This window comes from Rhineura floridana, chromosome 3 (assembly GCF_030035675.1).
Source record: "Rhineura floridana isolate rRhiFlo1 chromosome 3, rRhiFlo1.hap2, whole genome shotgun sequence".
Lineage (NCBI taxonomy): Eukaryota > Metazoa > Chordata > Lepidosauria > Squamata > Rhineuridae > Rhineura > Rhineura floridana.
The window spans coordinates 56,448,670-56,473,555 of record NC_084482.1 but is presented as its reverse complement, the minus strand read 5'-3'; the positions used below and the strand labels follow the sequence as shown (position 1 = coordinate 56,473,555).

The window sequence follows — 24,886 nt, the reverse complement described above, 5'->3', positions numbered from 1 at the left end:
CTGACTGCTGAATCCATCCTGTCTCCTCTCCATGTTGTCTATAATAGGCAAAACTCAAGTCTTACATCTTCCCAATTATCTTTTGTATCTTTTAACCCCTTCAGATAAAATATTTGTGGTTTTATCTAACAAAGTCACCCCATTTGTGCAAGGACGTTCTTTGTACACACTGAAACTTCCCCTCCCTCTTCTCAACCCCTGCGCCACCACCAGATCTGCTCTGGAGGGTGGTGGGAAGTCCCAGAATAGATGGGGGAACACAGGGAGAGAAGAGGGAGGGGAAATTCCATTGGACAAGAGCTTGAGCAAATGGGACAGCTTCATTGGATACAACCCTTAAACTGTATGCCAACTGATGATAATGATTAAGGCTGCAATCCAATACACATTTACTCAGAAGTAAGCTCTGTTGGGTTCAATGGGACTTACTCCCAGGTCAGTGTGTATTGGATTGCAGCCTAAATTAAAAATTTTACCTGCTTTTCATCATGAGCCTGCAGGGTAGGTTACAACAATTTCAAACTACAAAATTCAATCAGTTAAAACAAATGCTACTAAATGAGAATGTAAATAGTAACAAGAATAAATATGGAAGAATAGCTCATGTGTTGGATTTAAGGATTTGAATTTTCATTTTCTTCCACTATATTGTTTTTAATTGTGATTTTTTTAATCCCATCTTGGCTCCACATAAATTGGAGAAAGGTAGAACAAGTGTTGAATGAAACAGTAAGGAATAGTCAACTAATATTTATTCTTTTAATCCATCATATACATATGTGCCAAATAACTGAAACTTCTTGTCTAATACAGACTCTGGGGATTCTGTTGCCTCTGAAGGACTCTTGAGAACATTAGCTGTCTTTTTTGTTGTTGTTGTTAAGATAGTAAGTCAGTGGCCTTCATGATTCTGGAGATAATTTGAGGCTTGCTGTATGCAGTATACATGGGGCTCAAAATCCAGAGTGGGGCTGTATAGTATTCAGTGGTCAGAACCTTTTAGCTGTACACAACTTGCAGTGTCTCCCCAGTGACTAGTCACTGCTGCCAAGCCCTTGTATGCCTGTTCCTAAAATTCTGCTCTGCAACTTCATCCCTCTGCTCTTCTGATTTCTTCCAAATATTCAAGATATATGCAGAAAATGTGATCAGAATGAATTGCACAAACCTTTCCATATTTGCATATCTGGTTGATGATAATAATATATGAGAGGTGGCTGAAAAGTTCCTGACCTAATGATAACACAAATGTGATGCTCTTAAAAGTCAACGAGGCTGATAAAAGAAGATCTAATTCTGTACCAAAAATACAAATTTCAAATTCTGTGAAGAAAATTCAGGAGTTGAGCTTTGAATACGGCAGCCTATTATTTTACTTGCAGAAAGTGGTAACCCAATTTTGGGTTTCTGGTACAGAATTTTAGAATCCAATTGTATACACACTTACTTGGGAGTTAGTCCTATTAAAGTCAATGGGACTTCCTTCTATGTAGACATGCATAGTATTGCACTGGTAGACCTTCCATTGATTATTTCAAGTTGATTATTTAGGGGCACCTAGATTTATACTAGGATTGCCTGTATCTACTTATGTTTGTTTGTACAAATGTAAATGCTGCTTAATCATAAAAGAATACAAAAGTGGTGCACATCAAGAAATATAAAATGCAATAAAAATAAAAAAATACATAAACTATAGACTTCAGAATAAATTTCCACAATGAGTAATAAACTGCTGGGTCACTTATCATGGAAAGTGTGCTTAAGCAAAAGGAGTTTTTTTTAGCAAACGTACAATGGGGATCCTGTTTCAGCCCAAGGACCACATAGCCTCATAGGCAACCTTCCAGGGACCTCATGTCAATGATTGGTGGTGACCAAAGGCAAAAGTGAGCAGAGCAACAAATTTGTCTCTTACTTTTGTACAGTAGGCTACATTCTTGCCATATCAAAGTTTCTACACACATGCACCACACACATCTCACCGTCTTCTACCAAGGCAAACAACAGTCATCATCACAGTTCCAGGGCACATTCCACCAGAGCTTGGAAAAGTTACTTTTTTGAACTACAACTCCCATCAGCCCCAGCCAGCATGGCCACTGGATTGGGCTGATGGGAGTTGTAGTTCAAAAAAAGTAACTTTTCCAAGCTCTGCATTCCACCCAGGCAAAAGCACAATGGAAACGGAGTTGCTGAGGGCCAGACAGGACTAGAAGGACACATTTGGCCCCCAGGCCTGAGGTTCTCCACCCTGGTCTAAAGCACATAACTGTTGCTGCTTGCTTAATATCAATAGGGAGGGAATTCCAGAAGGTAGCCCTCAGTCCTGATGGCTATGGAACAGACTCCAGGAGATCACAGGTAGGAGAGCTCTGGCCCATGAGCCAAATTTGGCCTGGCAAGGGTTCCACTTTGGCCCATGAGGCCATTCCTCACATACTACGCCCATCTGTCCCACACCTGACACCAAGTGTGACATCAGGTGTGGGGAAACTACCAAATGTGTTTTAATTATTTTTAATATTGTATTTTAGATTTGTAACCCACCCTGGGTCCTATTGGTGAAGGGTGGGCAATAAATATCTATAATAATAATGATGGTGGTGGTGATGCTACAAAGGAACAATCAGGAGTTTAAAGTGATCTTCCAATTGTTTCTTTGCAGGGGCAAGATTTGCTTCCACCACCCATCAACTAAATAATGGGTGGTGAAATCAAGCCCGCTGTACTGGCTGTGCAACCAGATTCCCAGTAGGAGACTCAATCCCTCAGCCAGCCCCTGCAGAAACAGGATTGAACTCACCGCCCATCTAGTGATGGGCGGTGAGTTCAGGCCTGCTGGAAAGAGCTTTGGGAGTTCTATCCTCAGGGCTTCCCAGGCGCCAAGCATAGGGCTGACAATACCCTTGTACTGCAGTTCCCAAGCACCCAACAACAGCCAGGTGCCTGTCAAGTGTTTGGGAAACAGTGTGCAAGGGATCACCAGGTGGGTAGGACAACCCACCTGTTAATCATCTGATGGCAAAATACCATCAGGTGATTGCCAGGAGTTTTCATTTCGTCCACCTGTCAGAGTTGGCCTGTGGGGGTGGGGACAGAGAACAATCTGGCCCTCTAAGCTAAAAAAGTTCTCCACCCTGTCTTGGATCACAATCAGAGGCCCTTCTCCAGATTTCCATTCCACGTGAGGTATGACAGGTGATTACCAGGGAAAGGGCCTTTTCAGTGGTGACACCCTAGCTTTAGAACCTAGTACCTAATTGATGTTTTTCCAGCACCTGATGAAGATCTTTTTAACTTTTGATGATCTGTTTTATTCTGACTTGTATATTTTAATGCTGCTTGTATAGATTTGCTGTTTTAGCTTACTTTCAAAGTACTTATTTTACTGGTTTTCTAGAACAAATTGTTTTATTGTAAAAGCCATCATGATAATTTGACTGACGGATTGAAGGGTTATAAATATTAATAATAAATATATAAACAAATAAACAGAATAAAATATTTATTTGATCTATTTGCTCCTATTTTAAAATGTAGAAATGACTTACCTGTTCCATAAAGCATTGCCAACAGAATGGAGGAGATCCATGCAGTGTCACTATATCCAACACCAAACTCCCGGATAAGCTCCTTAAAGAAAACACTCATGGCCTTTGGGAAGGCATAAGAGAATCCAGTGATGACAAAGCACCCAAAGAGAATAGCCCAGCCCCAGCCACCATCTGGGGCTTTAACTCCAGCTGGACCATCATCAATCACCACAGCTCCCATAATGTGACTTTGAGTTTCCTAAGACATAATAATAAGAATAAATTGTAATTATTATACAGCCACAAGAGTGGCTGTATACTATATTCAGCATGGATTTTTCACATTCCGCAATGTTAAATTGAAAATAGCTCCCATGCCATTCTACTGCTTCCCGTAAGCTAATTTCAGAACAAAACCTTACAAATCTTATAGTCCTGAACTCAGATACACTTTCTGAACAACCCTCTAAGTTTTCATGGCGATACATAAAATACTCAGAATCGAGAGTTCAAAGTGGTTTCTCTGATCAGGTGGCGGATATACACCCTGTCCTGGACGGGGTTACACTCCCCCTAAAGGAGCGGGTTCGTAGTCTGGGAGTCTTTTTAGATCCTTCCCTGTCACTTAAGGCTCAAGTAGCCTTGGTGGCACGGAATGCGTTCTACCAACTTCGGTTGGTATCCCAACTACGTCCCTACCTGGGCAGGGAGGACATCAGTGGTACATGCTCTGGTAACCTCGCGACTGGATTACTGCAGTGCGCTGTACGGGCTGCCTCTGAAGACAGTCCGGAAGCTACAGCTTGTGCAAAACGCAGCAGCCAGACTGATAACGTGGACCAAGCGGTCCGAACACATAACACCTGTTCTGGCCCGCTTGCACTGGCTTCCAATATGCTTCCGGGCCAGATTCAAAGTGCTGGTTTTAACCTATAAAGCCTTATACGGCGCGGGACTACAATACCTGCTGGAACGCCTCTCCCGATATGAACCTGCCCGTACACTACGTTCTACATCGAAGGCCCTCCTCCGAGTTCCGACTCATAGAGAAGCTCGGAGGGTGATAACTAGAACTAGGGCCTTCTCAGTGGTGGCCCCCAAACTCTGGAACAGTCTCCCTGATGAGGTGCACTTGGCGCCGACGTTACTGTCTTTCCGGCGCCAAGTCTAAGGCATTTTAATCTAACTTAATTTAGTTTTAATATGTGTTGTAATTGCTTTTAGTTTTCTTATTCTTTTACATTGTTGTTGTATTTTACTATGGAATTTTTGTATATTTTTGCACTTTGTTGTACACCGCCCAGAGAGCTATGCTAGTCGGGCGGTATAAAAATCTAATAATAAAATAAAAAAAATAAAAAAGTGTAAAACAAGAGCAAAAATCCAGACCCTTGTTGGACTTTTTTATGTCAGTGGTCTCATAATTTGTTGAAATTAATTAAAAATCAGCCATGTTCACAGAGTACCTGTAATCCCATTGCTGACTTGCCCCATACTCTGACCTTCATCTTCTGCAGTTTAAATGTTTTAAAAAATGCAATCACCTGCAGTCAGCCCAAATAACAGAAACTGATCTTATTTTAGCAAGGAGGAAGCAATAACTGTATGACAGTCAATATAATTCAGATAGTCATTTTAAATGTTTGATTCACTTTGCAATTTTAGTGAAGTTTCCTATAGTAAATCATTTTCTTTTGCTTCTGTTTCTGTGAATATGTGATGTACAGCAGCACTTTGCATAATTTACACTAAAAAAAACCTTCCAAAAACAATTGTGGAAAAATGGCACTGATTGTTCTGCAGAATAGTCTCCAATGGACATGAGGAGTGTCTCAGTTTGCACAAGATAAAACAGTGGGAGGTGAAATATATTATAGCAAAATTCTAGGTGTGCTCTATGTTTTTAATTGACCATTCCCACCTTTCCTTAAGTGGAATGGTTTAAGCATAGCATGTTGAACACATGCATCTTGGGCAGACCAAGTTTTTTCCCAACAGCTAGATTAATTGCTTAAGTAGCAATGTATTGTAATCAGTCTGATTTTATATCAAACTGCAGTTTCAGATTCAACTGTTAATGCACCCAAAATAGAAATAGAACATAACCTCTAGTTTGAAACACAAAAGGCTGTCTTCACCATCATATGACACTGATCAATAAAAAGGCTTTGAAGTTAATGAAAATAAATTTGACACTGATTTCTAGGATGAATAATGAGAGAAATACAATTTTCTAGGTTAGATTCTCTGTGGAAACAGCAGTAACACAGGAAAGCAGCAAAGTAATAACAACAGCAAAATACGAAAAATGTAATTCTCCATCTTTGGAGATGTAGTCCTGATTGCAGGTGTTGCCACCACTCACCATATGCTCAGAGGCACATGTTACCAAATTCTTCCAAGCTACACAGAAAGTGGATTGAACTGTTAAAGACTAACCCAAATTGTTTGCATTTTTATACATTTGTAGGGCAGTACAATATCTCAGAGAGGAGGTCAGGTCTCCTGCTCCCCTGGTGTATTCACTATAGCTGCCCAACTTCCTTGCTTTTTAAAGTTTGGTGGAAATATCTGCTGGCTATAGGTACATTCTTAAACCACAAGAGTTTTTTGCCCAATAGTGAATACAGTCCATGGCTACCATGAGAAATATAATCAGTCTTGATTATGCAATGAAAAATTGTAGTACAGCAGGATCCAAATAAAAGGACTTACCATAGAAGGCAAGGTTAGCTTTTTAGTCAGAGTGTTCACTTATATGAAGTTAAGTCTGTTGGTGCCCATTGCAGAAGGCGGAAGACAAACAGTAAGTGGAGCCAGAGCCAATGACAAACAGAACCAATTCATTCTAGTTTTGTCCCCCTTCCTCCTCTCTTCTGAGTTCTACAAGGGCAGCATTGAGACTAAGGAGGAAGAAGCTGACAGCTGGGGCCACCCCCTGGGCTGGTTGTAAATAAGAAGACAGGCAAGTGGGGGCTGGCTGAGGGCAACCTGACATTCGTAGGGCAGTGCCCTATTCACTCTAATAGACGACCCTCCACGGACTCCCAGATATTGTTATATTAACATCTGTGTATTTGGAGCACTTTGAGAATAGAGCAGAAAGTGAGAGATCCCTTTTGGGCAGGATTTGCGGAAGATGAAAACAGGATATTTGGAGGGTGAAATAAGACACAAGTGCAGGAACATATTCCTTGCATGAAGGTGTCCTCCAAAGGACAAATATTCCAGTTGGCTGCATCCAATTCCAATGCTATATACCAGAGAGTCATTCTCTCAACCAGAGACAATTGTAGGTGCCAACATGCAAAATGTGTGTGAATACAGTGCCACTAGAGCAGAGAATAAAGCTCTAATCAGAAGTTAAACTCACACGAAAGAGCAATGCAAGCATGGAGCTGCACCAAGTAGTCACGCCCCCGATGCCGTGTGCTCTGAGTAGTCTTGCTCCCACATGAGCATTACGGGAAGGCTCCCTCCCTGTAGACATGCACATTGTGCCTGCAGACACAGGGGGGAGGAGCTACTTGGCACAGCCCTGCTCACCCACTGGTCTTACGTGTAACTCCAGCTTCTAAAAAAGCCTTTAGTGGTATGGTTTTGTTGATATTTTTCTAAATCATTAAATGTATGGATCCATTTATATACCTGCACCTATAAACAGTGGCAAGCTTTAAATGTCTCCTGAAGACCCATTTATTTAAGCAGGCTTTCACTAGCTCATAAAATGCATCACACTGTTCTATTTAATTATTTATTGATACGTTACTGAATGTTTTATTAATGGATTCTCAGTTTTTATTGATTTACTTCTTTGTATTTTTATTTTAATGTTGTACATAGAGTTTTCTTTTTAATCTTATTGTAAAACACAGGGTATGTGTGGTTTATAAATATTATTAATAAAATATATTAATTAATATATATTGTTAATTGCTATTTCTCTGTTCCATAAATTTATCCAGAAGGGATTCATTTTCTGTTTGGCTAATGGCAACAGCCCTGAAAGTCCACATCTTGAGGAAAGGCAGTTGTTCAATGGTAGTGCTGCTTCCGATACAAATGGTCCTAGGTTCAGCCCCCAGCATCTCCAGTTTGAAGGCTTTGGTAGCAGATGATGTTCCTGAGACCCTGGAGAGCCACTACCAATCAGACCAAACAGTATTGGACTGGATAAACAACAATCTGATTGGGTAAAATGCAGCATTCCATGTGCCTATGTCCCTACATCCTGCCAGTCAAGAAACAAAGGAGTGTAGTTATTTGTTGTGGAAGGAGTACCTATCTCTTACAATACAGTAATATTAAAATTATTACAATGTGTGATTCATTTGATGCTTAGCTTTTGGGTATGAAGTCAGACTTGGAGCCAACTTGCTGTCTAGACAGCTGAGGGATGAATATATGATCATTCAGAGTCCTTTCTGTGACATTTAGGCCTAGTGCTGCACATCTTAGAAGAAACAATCTCAGTCAAGCTCCAGAAATAAACCTGGCAGAGCCTTCCAGAGCAGATCTATTGCATGAAGCTGCTCTTTCAGAAGGAAAACATCTAAATGCTTTTCCTTCATCATCTCATCATGTCTGCTTGAGAAGATTCATTTACAACAAATACACAGGCTGCCTGAACCACATAGAAATAGAACATGAAACTAGCATAAAAGCAACAGTCTGTATATAAAGGGCGTGATCCACAGAATAATATAACTAGTTCGTTCCATGTACCCAAGGAGACACTGGGCTTATATTTCTTGAACAGCAGCTTCCTCCCAAAGCCATGGCATATCTAAATTAGCTATTTGGATTCCAATGAAAGAGTGGAGGAATTGTTAATATGTCCACATTTTGGGGACTGCTGGGAGTGACATTATTGCATGATAAAGCTTGCTGTTTATGCTTGCAACAAGAAGAGTAAAACTTCTGTTTCCCCATACCCTCCAGATTCTTACCCAATCTACCATTTTCCGGCCCTGACATGTAATTTCCTGTATGCATTCCTAACGTATATCCTCTGAGTCTCCTCTGGTGAATTTACAGTAAAGGTTATCTGAGGTTCATCCCTCTACAACCAGAGTATATGGACTTGTCAATCAAATATCCATCTGCAAAATGCTCAGAGGCAGATGGGCTGTTAAATCAATCTACATTTAATGCACAATAGCAGCATGGGTTTTTTTCGAGGGGGAAAAAAAGCTTGTTTTGAATCAGCATTCGCCGTATCAAGTAACTGAACAATACAAGTACTAATAAGTGAACAAATGCCTAAGTCCACCCGCTGATTTCTTGCTGTAGTTAAGAGAAGCTGCTTCAAACTTTAGCTTTCCCAGAAAGAAACCACTGGCTTTCCAACATGTACAATCTGCCTGCCAATTAAACTGTTTAGCGACTCATCATGGTATTACTCCTGGGTTCTAACTGCAAAAACCAGCTCTACACAATGCTTTTATCAGGTTTTGTTTGCATATGCAAGAATGGAAGATAATTTGCTTGACATCTGACATGGATATACTCCCCAGGAAGAGCAAATCTATATCTGAATCAAAATATATATTACCTCCAGACAGCTGTACTAAAGATAAACAAAAGCATTCTGTACCCATAAGCCATCAGTCTTGTTACAGGAGACCTTTATGAAACTTCCCTCTCCCTTCCTCTCAAAAACAGATCTTGTATTGGAGGAGATAAGCATTCTGTCCCCATAGAAACTTGTAGCCATCCATGCATACACCTACTCACAGCCAGCTGTTCATTCCTATCCTGCACCATTCTGCCTAACAGTAACACGGGCAGAAACCCAGCTTAACAGACTTTGCTGTGTACATAGAGTGTGAAGAACGCTTGACATTCATCACCACATCATTGTTTGGTGACAGGGTTCCCTCCAACCCCACCCAAGCCCTTTCCCACTTCCAAAATATGGTTATCTGCCTCCAATTGAAACCACGCTACATAAACAATTTAACAGACTTCCCTCCCCACGAGGCCTTCCAAGACTGACCTTCCTCCTCTAAGATCATCTAGACAGCACTCTCAATTCTTGTGAAGTATGAACTCTCTCTGTCTTCTAACAACACTAAAATGATGGCCTATATGCCCTATATTAAATCAAGATGCACTGCTTTCTTGCTGTCCTCTTCAGGTAAGCCACCAACTGATAGTTGACACAGACTTTCAAAACAGTATACAGCACTGACATACCCTTGATGCTGGAAAATTGTGGGGAATGGGTGTTTTCGTGTGGCGGAGTCTCTAGCAATGGGAAGTGTCCCCTGCTCTCCTCCTCTACACATACTTCATGCTGTTTAAATCAGTGGGTGTGAAAAGAAAAGCACACCTCTACTTAAGGCTGTCTTTAAAGAGTGGTTGGGGACTTCAGATGGTGAGAGTGCAACTGCCCTGTGGGTTTGCAAGTGCTAACTGCAAAAAGCATGTACATCAGTTCTGAAAAAGCTCCAACTGTTTCCAACTTCTTGCCAGTGTGGAGTGCTAGTTTTAACCTTTATTGCCCTGGGCTCAGGATACATTAGGGATCATCTTGCATATGTATACAGTACACACACACACACACACTTAGGTAACTAGGGGAGGCCTGCTCTAAATGTTCTGGTTTCAGGGACAAGGCTGGGGAATACCATCAACTCTGTGGAATTCTCTCCCTGCTCAGTTTTCTCAGACTTTTTCTTACAACATTTAGGAAGCCCATTTATTTCAGAGGACTTTGGGATAATTTTTTATTTGTTGTTCTATCTTGTTAATTTATTCTACTTCTTGAATTTTACTAATAGTCGTTTGCTAAGTCCCTGATGCTACCCGTGCGCATCTGGTTGGCTACTGTGAGAACAGGATGTTGGACTAGATGGGCCATTGGCCTGATCCAGCAGGCTCTTATGTTCTTTTTTTTAATTAATTTTGTTTTATATTCATTTCTTGAGCCAATTTGAGGGTCTGTTTTTAGCCTGAAGGATGGGATAAACATTGGAGGGAAGGCAGTGAGGAAGGGGGGGAGGGAGATGATCTGCTTACATCTGCTACAGCCTATAGATTAGAATGTTGCATTCTATCTTCCTTCTTTACTCCTTTTTCAACTTTGTTTCCTTTTTTACCTTGTAAAATGTGAATGTTCCTTCTCTTTCCATTCCTATGATCACCTTATTCCTCCTTTCTCTTCCTCATCTTCGACTTCACTTTCTCCTCTTCCTTGCCTACCAGTGAGACAGTGAGTTTGCAATCCTATGCCAAGTTTCCTGCGAGAAAACCCCATTGAGCTCAGTGGGACTTTTCAGTTGACATTCTAGAATTTTGCTGCAAACGTCCTCCACAGCTTATGAGAATGGGTGTGACATTTTCCCAGAAATTCCTGTTTTTGCCAGAATTGTCTACCTGTACATTCCTGACCGCCTTCCCCTCTAAATCATGTAATCTTTTCCTACATATCTTCTTGCCAAGACAAGTATATGAGAACTGATAGTTGACACAGACTTTCAAAACAGTATACAGCACTGACATACCCTTGATGCTGGAAAATTGTGGGGAATGGGTGTTTTCGTGTTTCACATTTTGCATTATGTAATATTTCCCCTCAAGTGTGGGAACAACATTTTACCTCTATCTACGCGGAACCCCGAGGCAACGATTTAACCCCTTTTGATCCCCCTGATCTTATGGTCCTCCCTCCTTGGCTCCCTGTCTCTCAGGCTGAAGTTAGAAATCTAATTGCTGGGTTGAAAACGGCTAAGGCGCCCGGCCCCGATAATATTCCTCCAGAATTGTTAAAAAACTTCCCAGACTGGTGGGTTCCCATCTTAGCCAATCTTTTCACCAGAATTAACAACATTGGTCAATTTCCGGATGCATGGCGTGAAGCAATAGTTGTACCCATATTTAAAAAAGGGGATAGAGAGGACCCCTACAACTACAGGCCTATCAGTCTACTATCGGTAATAGGTAAACTTTACGCAGCCTACTTGAAAGCTAAACTTGTCTCCTGGATGGAGGAACATGAGATTTTAGGACAAGAGCAGGCCGGGTTCAGGAAAGGACGTTCGGTTCTTGACCACTGCCTTGTACTGAGTCGTCTTGCAGGAAAATACGGTAAGCCAAGGGGAAACGGACTCTATGTGGCTTTTGTTGATCTTAAAGCCGCTTTTGACTCCGTCCCCAGAGATAGACTCTGGTCCAAGTTAGCAAACACGTCTATTGATAAAAGGCTCCTATTCCTGATCTATAACCTATACCAACACACTTCTTTACGTGTTCGCTGTGGCCGTGAGGGTGGCTTATCTAACTCAATCCCCTCTACTACGGGGGTGAGGCAGGGCTGCATTCTAGCCCCCCTGCTATTCAATTTATACCTAAACAATCTGAAAGCATGCTGCCTCTCCCAGGAATTCCATGCCCCAAAGATTGCTGAAGCAAGATGTCCCTTGCTTTTATATGCAGATGACGCTGCCCTTCTCTCCTTTTCTAAAGTGGGATTTAAACGACTACTACGGGCCTTTATGTCCTATTGTAGTGAGAACCTGCTGTATATAAACTTTTCTAAAACAAAAATCTTAGTATTTTCTAGATGTATAGCATCCTCCTCCTGGACAATTAATGGCCATCAAATCGAACAGGTCTCCCAATACAAATATTTAGGTATCATCTTTCATTCTTCGCTGAGTTGGGCTACCCATATAAGAGTGGCAATTCTGGATGCCCGGAACACAGTAAAGGGTCTGCTGCGATACTTTTTTTCTAAAGAGGGGCAGTATGTGCCAGCTGCTATTCAGGTCTTTAAAGGTAAAGTCATCCCCCAGCTCTTATATGGAGCACCGATTTGGATACACTCATTCAATCCCTCAGTGGAAGCAGTCCTCTCCCTTTTTTTAAGGCGAGCGTTGGGTGTACCTAAATGTGTTGCCTCGGCAGCTCTTAGATTAGTGTGTGGTTTTATCTCCCTAGTGTCAGGCATGGTTGATAGCTTTTAATTACTGGACCAAATTAGCGTTCAACCCCCTCTCTGGATATCTTTCTGCCCTTTGGAATGATGTATATATATCTAACTCAAATAAAAAAATTGTTGCAAAACTCCCAAGGTTAGGTCTGTCGGAAGAATATTTATCATCCCAACCTTTTAACACGGCTAAACTTCTAATTCAGACCCGGCTTAAAGACCTAGACCTGCAATCTACTATAGCCATGGCTTCCAAAACATGTTCTCCCACCTTTTTGAAACTAAAAGCGGATTTTGGCAACTCCGCCCCTTATTTGAATTTCCTTACAGTTCCTAAACTAAGGCTAGCCTTTACTAAGGCTAGGTTTAATTCTTTACACTCAGCATTGTTGGAAGGAAGGTTCATGGGCTGTCCTTATGAGCAACGCCTCTGTCCATGCGGAGCGGGTTCTATTGAAACCCTCCAACATATGCTCTTAAACTGTACCCTATACTCCCAGATACGTAATAAATTTCTATCTCCTTTACTTGCAAGCCAGGTATACAACCCTCCTGATACCATAATATCTTATCTCCTATCTGGCGTAGATAGAGGGATCTCCCAGCGAGTAGCTAAGTTTATTTACGCAATTCAACAAACACAATCATCCCTGTTTTCTGGCTAAGAAAGATCCCGAAATTTTAGATTTGGTACCTGTGTACTTTCGATGCAATTTTATTTTAATCTGAATTTTATTTTTACCTTATTTTACTCCTATATGTTGTATAATCTGTATACTATATGGGTCTTTGACCGTAATAAACTTTGTTGTACATTCTTTTTCTAAATAAAATAAAGTTCCATGGACTACAACCCACTTCATCAGATGCATAATGCGTTCTCCAGACACAGATACACACAGACACAGATACACTCACGTATACAGAAAAAAAGCAGGCAACAAAAACCAAGAAGTGAAAGGGGTACGGTCTGTGCACGTTTATGCAAAACTGCAATGGCAGGGAGGGGTGCAGCGTCCATTAGAAGAAGGCTCTAACATTGGTTCCTGATTCTCAGGACCCTCGGATCGCAACGATGGCTCCAGGCTGGCATATGAGGGCGGAGGGGTCACCCCTTGAAAGCCCTTCCTCCTCCCACTCTCGTGCAGACCGATTCAACTCAGCTTTGGCTCCTCCCGGGCGCGTCCAACCACGGACCACGCGGGAGACACACACGGTCTCAATCTCTTTGGGGCGCCCTTCCGCATGCAGACGTGAAGGACGTGACAAGAGGCTGGCGCTAGGTGCCGCTACCGTAATTACCAGGAGATTCACGCGCTCACCTCGTGGTCAAGCCGGGATACTAGAAAGGAAGGAGAGAGAGAGACTCCACTATGCCCTTCCCTGCCAAGAAAACAAGCGTAGCCTCAGCCATCTGCAGGGGAAAAGATCAACACATACATTCTCCCTCTAAGCCGATGTTAATATCATTATCTCGATAGTGCTATACCTGCTTCAGAAAGACCACACACGTACACAAAAGCAACGTTCGGGCATATCTACTGGGGGTCTATTTTCTTTTTTTAAAGAAACAACAAACCTTATTTGCTATTAGGGTGTTTTAAAAGTCTGATCCTCACCTATATGCCGTTACCAGCCTTGGAGTTGTTGGAAGGCCACCTAATGAAGTTATTTTCTTTTCTTTGTATTTTGGGATGGAGAAAAGTAGACAGAGAAAAGGTCTCCCCTCATAATAATTCAAGCACTACTGGAGACAGCCAAATCTGATAGCAATCAAGGGAGTTTCTTATTTCGTTATCCCTTGGCTCTGAAGAAGCCAAGTCATCAGCCTCCGAAATGCGGACACGCGGCTTTGCAGTCCCACGCGCCTTTCCTCTGCTCTAGATGGTTTTTCCTTTATCGAATATATCGCCTTTTATATGTGTAAATGCTTGAACTCGGTAATTGCTTCAGTGTAGGGAAGCTGAAGAAGGGCCGTGAATGCACAATAATTCCATCCTTGTGACGTAATCTATATCCAACATGAAGGGGGAGGGAGCCCTGAACTCTGACGTTATGATGAGGGTCTTACGGGAAGAAGCAACTTCATCGAGGCCACTGTTTAAATTCAAAAGCCCTTTCTGTTTGGCTAGCGGTAATGGCATTGGTCAGATTTTCACACTACTTCGATGAAGGACACGCAACAGAACATCCACATGCCGGAGTTCCACAGAATGCACAGGAGAAGAGACCCCAAACTGTCATCGTGCGTTTTATTTTTCAAACGTTGATCTGGCAACAGCGGTTGCTTAAGGTCATCTGCATCCAACCCTGCCCCTTTGCTTCTTATTACAACTGCACCGACTAAACGACTAATGGCTACTTTTAGAATAAAACATTTGTGTTAGCAAGTGCCCAACTAGAGTGAGAGAGCGAGAGAGAGACAGCACGTGCATGAAAACCCGGAAACAAGCGAATTATTGTCCCGTGAGACGTTTTCACAAGTTTTTTTTTCATTTTCTTTGCCTGTAATTTCACTATACAACCTACACCTGTTGGAATGTACTCAGATTTTAAAAAACGCTCCCCTTCCCGCCCTTCCACCATTAGATCACGTAATAACATTTACAAATGAAACATCCCCGTCCAAAAAGCATCCCTAGCCACATTTGTTAAACACAGACACACACGTGCATGCCCGCTGTACACTGGCATCTTTCTCTGCGTCCGGCCATGAGCTTGTTGCCCTTGGCAAAGTGGTCATTGGAACTGATCCAGCCAAATATTTCCTGTCCAGGCCAAGTCCTCACGCACTCTACTACACGACTATACAAGCACATACAGACCAACGCACGACAACAGGGTAACCTTACCTAATAAAAAGGGAGAAAGAGCAGGCTCCAAAAACGTGCTTCTGCTCCCCAGCCTGTTGCCTTAGAAACCAAGGAAGGAACAATAAGGATGGATGAGGCATTCGCTTCGTGTTGACTCAGTTGTGAATGTTTCTGAGGGCGTGCTTGATATCCTGTCTCACTATATACCGGACCCATAGATCACATGAACTAGTTCAGACCTACTGCTTCCAATAACTGAAGTGCTCTTTGTCCGTGTAGGTACAAAGCAGTTATGGCGTCAAGAGAGTATGCAAAGTAGTTTGTTTAACCGAAAAACACCACCTTCCTCTTTCTTGCCTATGTAGCACACTATCAGGAAGCAAAGACCTGTTGGCTGGTTTACTTGGTTTTCGCTTTTTAATAATAATAAAAAAACACTTATTCCTGTTAAAAACATTACAGCAGCAACACCCATGATTAGAAGTGACTTGGCAACAGGATCCCTAGACAGACAACATGACTTTCTTAAAGAAAGAATGAGAAGCATAAATAGGGAATGCGAAAAAGGAAGCACTGTGATCCTTTTTAAAAGCAAAAAAAAAAATACCTATTGCTTTATTCAAAATCTTTTGGTATTTCACCTCTATTTGCCAATAAATTTCAATTATATACTGAGAGATTATTAAAATTTTATTCCAAATTTATTCTAGAAATCTGTGGCAGAGATCAACTGCTGATTTTATATTATCGCACTAACCAGCTACCCTCTCCATTCTTAATATACTTTGTTGATAAGGAAAAGTGATAATCAATATATTATTATCTGATATAGAGATTCTGGATCATAAAAATGGAAGAAACAACATTAAGGGGGCAAGCGAAAAGGAATAGTTTGCTAATTTATTTAAGGCCACACTACTCATGACACTGAATCACGTAAAGGTTTGTCCCACTGTTATTCTTTTATAAAATCAGCTGTAATCTCCCACCAAAGAGCATTGGGGGAGGGGCTTCCTAACCTCTTCCCCTCTGGCAGTTTCTCTGTTTAAAAAATCCCCCCAAGTTCCTTTATGCCCTGCAGGAGAAAAGATGCAGGAGGTAATCACAGCAGGGAAAGAGGTTTGGGGGATGCAGTTTTAAGCAAGAAAAGAGTTATCAAAGGCTTACTCGATTTAAACGAATGCTGATGAAAGTAAAAGAGGAAAGCACAAAAGCAGGACTACAGCTGAATGTCAAAAAGACTAAAGTAATGACAACAGAAGATTTACCTAATGTTAAAGTTGACAATGAGGACACTGAACTTGTCAAGGATTATCAATACCTCGGCATAGTCATTAACCAAAATGGAGATAATAGTCAAGAAATCAGAAGAAGAATAGGACTAGGGAGGGCAGCTATGAGAGAACTAGAAAAGGTCCTCAAATGCAAAGATGTATCACTGAACACTAAAGTCAGGATCATTCAGACCATGGTATTCCCAATCTCTATGTATGGATGTGAAAGTTGGACAGTGAAAAAAGCAGACAAAAGAAAAATCAACTCATTTGAAATGTGGTGTTGGAGGAGAGCTTTGTGGATACAATGGACCGTGAAAAAGACAAATAACTGGGTGTCAGAACAAATTAAGAACTATCACTAGAAGCTAAAATGATGAAACTGAGGTTTTCATACTTTGGACACGTAATGAGAAGAAATCATTCATCAGTCACAGACCTGAACTTACAAGATCTGAACAGGGTGGTTCATGACAGATGCTATTGGAGATTGCTGATTCATAGAGTCGCCATAAGTCGTAGTCGACTTGGAGGCACATAACAACAAGAACATATTAAACCAGAACTGTCACTAGAAGCTAAAATGATGAAACTGAGGCCATCATACTTTGGACACATAATGAGAAGACATGATTCACTAGAAAAGACAATAATGCTGGGCAAAACAGAAGGGAGTAGAAAAACAGGAAGGCCAAACAAGAAATGGATTGATTCCATAAAGAAAGCTACAGACCTGAATTTACAAGATCTGAACAGGGTGGTTCATGACAGAAGTTGTTGGAGGTCACCGATTCATAGGGTTGCCATAAGTCGTAACTGACTTGAGGCACGTAACAAGGCTTGCTAATGCAGCAATACAGGATTGCTAGGGGCAAAAGAGAACGTGGCACCTTTCAGGAAGACTGGCTGCTCTTTTTTTCATATATTAACTCCAACTGGGGTCCCCACTCTCTTAATGTCCTTTGGAGACTCCCTAATCTAAACTACAGATGAGTTTGTACATTTCATGTTTGAATATGGTTTGTACACATGCAATGAGATGCTAAAGAATTGGTAAATATGATGTATACACTCTGTAACATGAGTGGTTATATTTGTGTGTGTTTCTTTATTGTTTTTATTTTAGTTGTTCTATTTGTTCTTAATGGAAAAGAAAAAAGTAAAAAAAAGTGTGTGTGTAGCGTCATCAGCTGCATTTTGCAAAAGAAAATCATCTAGGAAAAACTTCATGCAGCTTAGCTTCACATGTAGTTTCACCTTTAGTAGAACCATTTGCTTCAATTTTAACCACTATTATCAATAGCTAGGTGTTCATCAAATTAATTCAAATCTAGAATGTGCAAATAATCTAGATCAGGGACCCTGGAAGAAGAGGACAGAGGGGACTTGTGATGTTCCTATATTAATGTATATATGGTAAGTGTTGTTGTTTTAGAAGATACATGGTAAGTGGAGTGAAAGAGGAGGGGGAGTGAATGGGCAGTAGAATGCGAGATGATTGGCTGAGTGTTTAAAATGGCTGAATGTATAAAAGGAAGAGTGAGAGTGGAATCGGGGGGGGGGAGAAGAGAACTGAGTGGGTTGCTTGGTGGGGTTTAGAGAGTTGTTTACCAGGAGGGAGGTGGAGTTCGGATTAGTATTGAGTAAAACCATATGCTTATGTGCCTTAAGAAGAAATCTTGTTAATCTTGTTAGCTTTGTTATCTGTAATAAATACTTAATTTGGTTTACCAAAGGCCTGATCCTTGGCTGGGGTTTCACAGACCAGAAGGGAGGGTAAGGTAATGACCAAGGCTGAAGGGGAACTGTAACAAATGGTGGCAACGGTGAAGAGAATAACAATACCAGTATTCAGAGTCTCTGGGAATATTAGTATTGGGACGTTACTGGTGGTTGCCTAGCAGGGGGATCTGTTGAGATCTGTGCTAGAGCGGATAGGTAAACCATAAGAGAGTGCGGTCCGGACTGGTGGAGTCCCTGGTGGTGCCTAGAGACAGGCAGTAACCACGAGCAGGTAGGAACCTGACAGGGAGAGCTAGGGAAGGACGCCTCACAGGACTCCACTAAGATTAGCGGGGAGGGAGGGTATTGTCCAAAAGCCTGCTGTAATAGCCAAGACTAATTGATACAGTTTTGCTCTTCAGTTCCTGACCACCTCAGTATATTTTATCCCTTTCATTTCTCCCACCTCAACACAAGGATAGGTCAACTGTGCAAAGAGGGAATTCCTACACACCTGTTTTCTCTCTCGTGTATGGCATCAAGGCCAATCCTACCATGAAACAGCGGGAGGAAACCACCTCAGGCAAATCCTGGAGGGCAGGAAGTGGACAGAAATGTGTGTGCCACATGGTCTGCCCTGCACCCCCTAAGATAGCTTGACGCCCTCTGATGCAGCCCTACACCCCTCAGCCACAGTGCAGGATGGTGTCCCATTGCCAGTGTCAAAAGGAAACACTGACTGCTAGTCTGGTCAGCTCTTGTCCATTAAATGGAGGAAGGTGCCATCTTGTCCTTTCCTGCAGGCAGCAAAATGTCTTGGGCTTGCCCTGTATGGCTTTCCTCTCTGCTGTAATCTTAGGGTTGCCAGGTCAGAAGCATCCCAAACCCTGAAACCTCAGGACCCTAGTGATGTCATGGGGTGGGCCTGAGTCATGTCACAGAGGTGGGCCCTAGTGATGTCATTCAGCATGATACATTAAGCATCACTCACAGCTGCTTGGTGCATACAATTAAAACAAAAACATTTCTCTGATTGGAAATTAAGATAGAAATCTTAGCTAAAAGATGGAGCCTGGGTACGGAACATTTAATCTAGCCTGCTTGTTTTTTGCAAGAAGGGTCAAAGTACCCTCAGGCCAGGACAGTCACCAGAAGACCACTATAGGAAGAAAGGAACCTAGTGTTGTGGAGATGGTAGATAGGAGCACTCGGGAGTAAAGATGGATGCCCCTGAAGGCTGCAATTCTAAACACACTTACTAAGGGACTAAGCGCCATAGAACTCAACAAGATTTACTTCTGAGTAGACATAGTTTATTGTCTACCTGTACATTCCTGACCGCCTTCCCCTCTAAATCATGTGATAAGGAACTTGTTCTTTCAACAAGCCTTTTAAGCTGAGATCTTATCCCAGTCTATGTCTGTGTTGGAATTGCTTTGGAATATGATTTTAAATCTTTTCTTTTTTAAAAAATATGTTTTTAAAGCTTTTAAAAATGTTTTAAAAGATGTTTTGTTTTAATATATTTTAAAGTCTGTTTTTATGATGTTTTTAGTGTTTTTGTTTGTCACCCTGGGCTCATATTGGAAGGGCAGGATATAAATAAAATAATAAATAAATAAACTTCATTCACGCAACCCAAAATTCAGAATCATGCCACTTTAACCTGTTTTGCAACCGGTTATACTTGTTTTATGGTTATTGGATTTTAAAGGGATTTGTTTCTTATTGTGAGCTGCCTTGGTTTCCAATCACCAACCCTACTTCACAGGGTTGTTGGAAGACTCCATATACACACACACTGGAGATGTAAAAATACATACACTCCATATAATAGTTTATTGTCAAACCAGTTGGTCATTGCAGAACATTTTTAAAAAAATCAGTATAATTTCCTACATAATAAAAACTGTGATACCTAAGTAAGCCCTGCCTAATTGCTTTAAAAAATAGGATTGGAGGGGGAAAGATTCACAACACAAACACAATTCATTGCTATGTTCACTCGAAAGTCCCATTAATTTACAGCACAATCCTAACCATGTCTACTCAAAAGTAAGTCCTATTGAATTCAATGGAGTTTACTCTGGGTATGTGGGATTAGCATTACAGCTTTACTCCCAGAAAAGCAAGTATTGGATTAAACCTTCATATTGGAAACATTTTCAAAACACTGCCCTCTTCAACAGCCCAGGGTTTGACTCCTGCACACAAGAGAAAAAAAACCTGAAAGCTATAACCTCAGTTTATCAGATTTTCAGATAAACAGGAAAACAACATTTTCTGGCATTGCAATGTTGCAATGGCATTGTGCTGCCTAGAGGTCAACAAACCACAACCCTGACTTCTCTTATTGGCTACAAACCTGAAATGGAGGGGTTAGAGCAGTAAGAGATTGTTTCACGGAAGTTGCAGGATGGGTGGGTCTGCTGATGTTTTGGTGTACATCTCATGAACCAGACCACCTAGAAACTTTTTTAAAAAAATTAATGCTGAGCATCTAGAGATTAAGGTGACTCACCCAGAGACCCAGAGAGGACCCCCAAAAGCCACAGTATCCAGCTGAAAACCAGACATCTGGTAACCCTAGATCCTGCAATTAATACAAAACAGATCAGATCGGAGAACCTGTGGCCCTCCAGATGTTGTTGGACTACAACTCCCATTGTTTTTCTAATGCTAGTTTAATAATGTTTTGCATGTTTAAATTAATCTTATATGGCTTTATTTGGTTTTTAAAAATTGTATAGAGCTTTGTTCAATATGATTAATTGTAAACTGCTTTGTTAAATAAAAAGTGGTCTATGTTTATGAATAAACAAACAAACAAACAGCCCTAGACAGCATGGGAATTTCTGGAGTTGCAGTCCAGAAACATCAGGTGGGTCACAGGTTCCCCACCTCTGAGGTAGACATTTAATCATGTAATTTGTCATCTGGTGTAAAATAAATCCGTTGTCAAAGTTTTGTAGTAATCAGGGTGTCTTGGAGCTTTCTTTTTGTTGTGGAAGAACTCTTTCCTGGGAGTGAATGAGACCTGAAGAAACATGGATGGATGGATACATGCATGGATACATAGAGTTCACCTTTTTGTGTATAGAATCCCTTGCAGGTCTTTTATCGTATTGGGTGACATCCAAAGATGTCTGCTCACTTCCACAACAGAAATGTGCTTGTGCAGTGGAAATCCTGATTTCCCTTTTCCACCCTCCAGCTTCCGTGTGCTCCCCAAGATCTGCTCCTGAGAATCCCCCAACCCTCTGAAACAGATTTGGGTGGTACATGGGTTGCTATAGGGGGAAGAAGAGGAAGGAGAGGTCCTGTTGCATAAGCAGACCCCCGCAGTAGATTCACACAAAATGACCATGACATAAGCTAAGTAGAGACACGATAATTTGCCCATCCTGAAGAGGAACAGGCCATGGTCTCACAGTACAAAGCCCACTGTATCACACTAGTCTCTTCCCTATAACTTGATGCTAACAACTACTGTCTGACATTCACTCAGTCACATTATTGGTAGTTCATGTGTTTCACTTCCTTGATTAGCAAAGCTGGCTTCCCACTGCAACTCTTTCAAAATTGCACTAATCCAAACTGAAGTCTGTGGAGAAGAAGGATATTTGGTCCTCTCCCACAGAGGTGTTACTACCAGCTTCCCATCCACAACTTATCTTGAGGCCCGAGCCCGGGTGACCTCTATCATCACCTCACCTCATACTTGTCAAAAGAAGCCTTTAACTCTTGTACTGGTGACCTTTGTTATTTACCAGAGATTAATCCTCCCCTTCTGCTTGGATCCATTTTCAACCTCTTTCCCTATCCCCCTCTTCTTGAAGCAAGCATGCGGCTCTTGGCTCCTCTGTCATCTCTGCTATCTGCCCTTTGAATCTCTCTCTCTCTCTCTCTCTCTCGTGTATATGTATAAATGATACTATCATCGCAAGTAAATGTTGCAAATAATAAAGTTACTCAGTTATAATAAGCTATAGGTCGTATATATTTATTACTGCACGGTATACATATTTTTAAAAGGAACTGACCAAGCAGATATATTACTGTGTTCAAGAATATTAGTAAAGTTTTCAGGTAAGGGCAAGTATGATGAAGTGAGCTCTATAATACTGGTGCTTTTTTAAAATGTGTGATGAGGGGTGGACAAAATATATTTTTCTTAAAGTCTTAAAACAACTGTAAAGATATTACACATTCAGCATACATAAATGTTGCACATAATTAAGTTATTATCAGGCTTTTACTAAGACATGTCTATTGCTGTAACTCCAGCATAGTGGACTAGCTGAAGGGCAAATGTAGATTATCTGTAATTGTTTCATAGAAAGTTTAGCAATTTGAGAACATGCAAACTCCAAAGGACAGTATTCTAAAACAGATGTGGCCAGAAGGCAGATCAGGATCTACTGGTAGCTCTCATCATGATTTGCAGGAGATTAGCAAGGATTGTTGATTCCCTATTGGCTGATGACAACAACAAGTAAAAAGCTCCCCCACCCTAAATTAGGTTGCTGAGGGGCAGGAATGCTGGAGGGGAGGGGTTGACAAGGAATAGAATTTTACGTGAAAGAATTTGTGAGCTTGGTTCTGCTATTGATCACAAATTCCTGGGTGCAGCATGTGTCAAGTTGTGCCCTTTTACTTAATTCTCAGCTTATTCTACCCAGCTCAGCCACTTTTTGCACCTGCAAATCTGAAGTCTGCCCACCTCGGTATAAAATCCAATGGATATAAACCAACTTAACCAAATAGAGGCAGCATGTATCCTTTTGAGTGTAAGAAAGAAAGAAAACATTGCCACTCTGAAATTCTACCAGGCAAATCTTTTTTTTATTTTCCTGGACTTTTAGATTTTTGTTGCTCTGTTTTACTTGAGCTGTTTTAACGCTGCTTTTATAGATCTGCTGTTTTCAGCTTATTTTAATTTTTTTAAATTTTATGGTAGTTTTAATATTTTATCAAAAACCACTCTGATATATTATATTTTGAAGGGCAAGGTACACATCTGAATAATAAATCCTGCATTGGCAGGATTCTTAATATTAACTGATGAGAAAAGGAGGAAGAATATTTCTCAAAAGCAATTCACACACAAGATCTCAATAATCTTTATAACAATACAAAGGGGAAATGTTTACAACAGCACTGAAAGGTATTATTATCTCCATAATATGGGCCAGTCACAGTCTCTCAGCCTAACCTACTTTACAGGGTTGTTCTGAGGATAAAATGGAGAGGGCAAAACCATGTACACTCCCTTGACCTCCTTGGAGGAAAGATGGGATATAAATGCAATAAATGAATAAAATATATTTGGGGATGGTGCTGGAGAGGCAATGAGTTATCAAAGGTTACCCAGTGACTTACTGAGTCAGTTAAAATTCAAACTGGTTCAAGGGCATCTGATGCAGCCACCTTGCTGAAGCTAAGCAGGTCTGGGTCTGATCGATTTGTGGATAGGAGACTACCTGGGGACTCTGTGTATACTGCTTTGAGATCCATGATGGCAGAAAGTGGGATCTAAGTATTCTGATTAATAAAATGAATAAATAAATGAATAAATCATCTGAATACTAACAATGAAGTATGTCACAAGCAGAGAGCGAGGAAGACTAAAGTTCTGTGCACTGGAGGTTCTTGTGGGGCAAATAATAAGTTTAGGCAAACAAATCAAAGTGGTTCAGACAGCAAACACGCTATGTCATATGATGAAGAAAGCCAAACCACTAGGCAATTGCCAGGGTGGAGTAAGGGGATAGGGAATTGACAGATTCGTTCCCATCCCATGAAGAATTAGACTTCATTTGGTACACCAAGTTTCAAATCTAGACCTTCAGCACATGAAATCCAAGAGCCATTCCCAGTGGCTGCTCTCCCACAACTGTGGAATTCCTTCCCCTGGAAACTTGCTAAAGCCCAGCTGTAGGAAGCATTCTAAGATACTTTATTCAAATGTTATTTTTTGTGAGATTAAATCAATGCAGTTGGGGGGGCTGTAGTTAACAATAGCAAAAATATACATATTTATTTACCTGCCCTGAGCCCTTGAGATGAGGTGGACTATACACTGAATAAATTGAATTATGAAATGATTAAATAATGATTAATTAGTTCAATGCATAGCCCACCTCATCCTCAGAAGATCACTTCCTCAATCAAAAAGTGGATCTGAAATGTTTTAAGGCAGCTTTGTTTTATCATACTGGTATGGTGAAATAAATTTATGACATATATTTACATACTCTATAGATTAATTGTGTTTTTTTTAAAATAAATACATATATACAGCGGTTCTGGACCACTAAACCACCCTGGATGTAAAAAATTAGGCTTGTAGTGTAAAGAAGGCAACCAGGCTCTGGACATCACTGCTACCATCAAGACTTTTAAGCTCTTAACTAAATGGCTTGAGAAATACTTTGTGATCACCCACTCCAAAAGGATTTTTGTTTTAGCAATTTAGCATTACATCTAACTGCTCTCCCTAACTGCCATTTCCATCTCCTCTGAAGAAAGTGTGTCAGTACTATCACAATTGCTTTAAAAATCCAACCCAATTATTAAAACAAACTGTATCATCTTTCAACAACT

At 41.0% G+C, this 24,886-nt stretch overlaps 1 protein-coding gene across 6 annotated transcripts in view; it reads right to left on the bottom strand.

Annotated features, from left to right (window-relative positions):
* Nucleotides 1-24,886, bottom strand: part of SLC16A3 (solute carrier family 16 member 3) — a 45,397-nt gene that overhangs the window by 11,797 nt on the left and 8,714 nt on the right. For 4 of the 6 annotated variants that reach the window (XM_061615981.1, XM_061615978.1, XM_061615976.1 and 1 more), the window contains exon 2: nt 3,555-3,795. In XM_061615981.1, coding sequence (XP_061471965.1) covers nt 3,555-3,777 — 223 coding nt within the window. In that variant the 5' untranslated portion in view covers nt 3,778-3,795. Of the gene's footprint in view, nt 1-3,554; nt 3,796-6,251; nt 6,413-15,323; nt 15,560-24,886 lie in introns of those variants that run through there. The other 2 variants (XM_061615979.1, XM_061615977.1) reach the window with 2 other exon arrangements.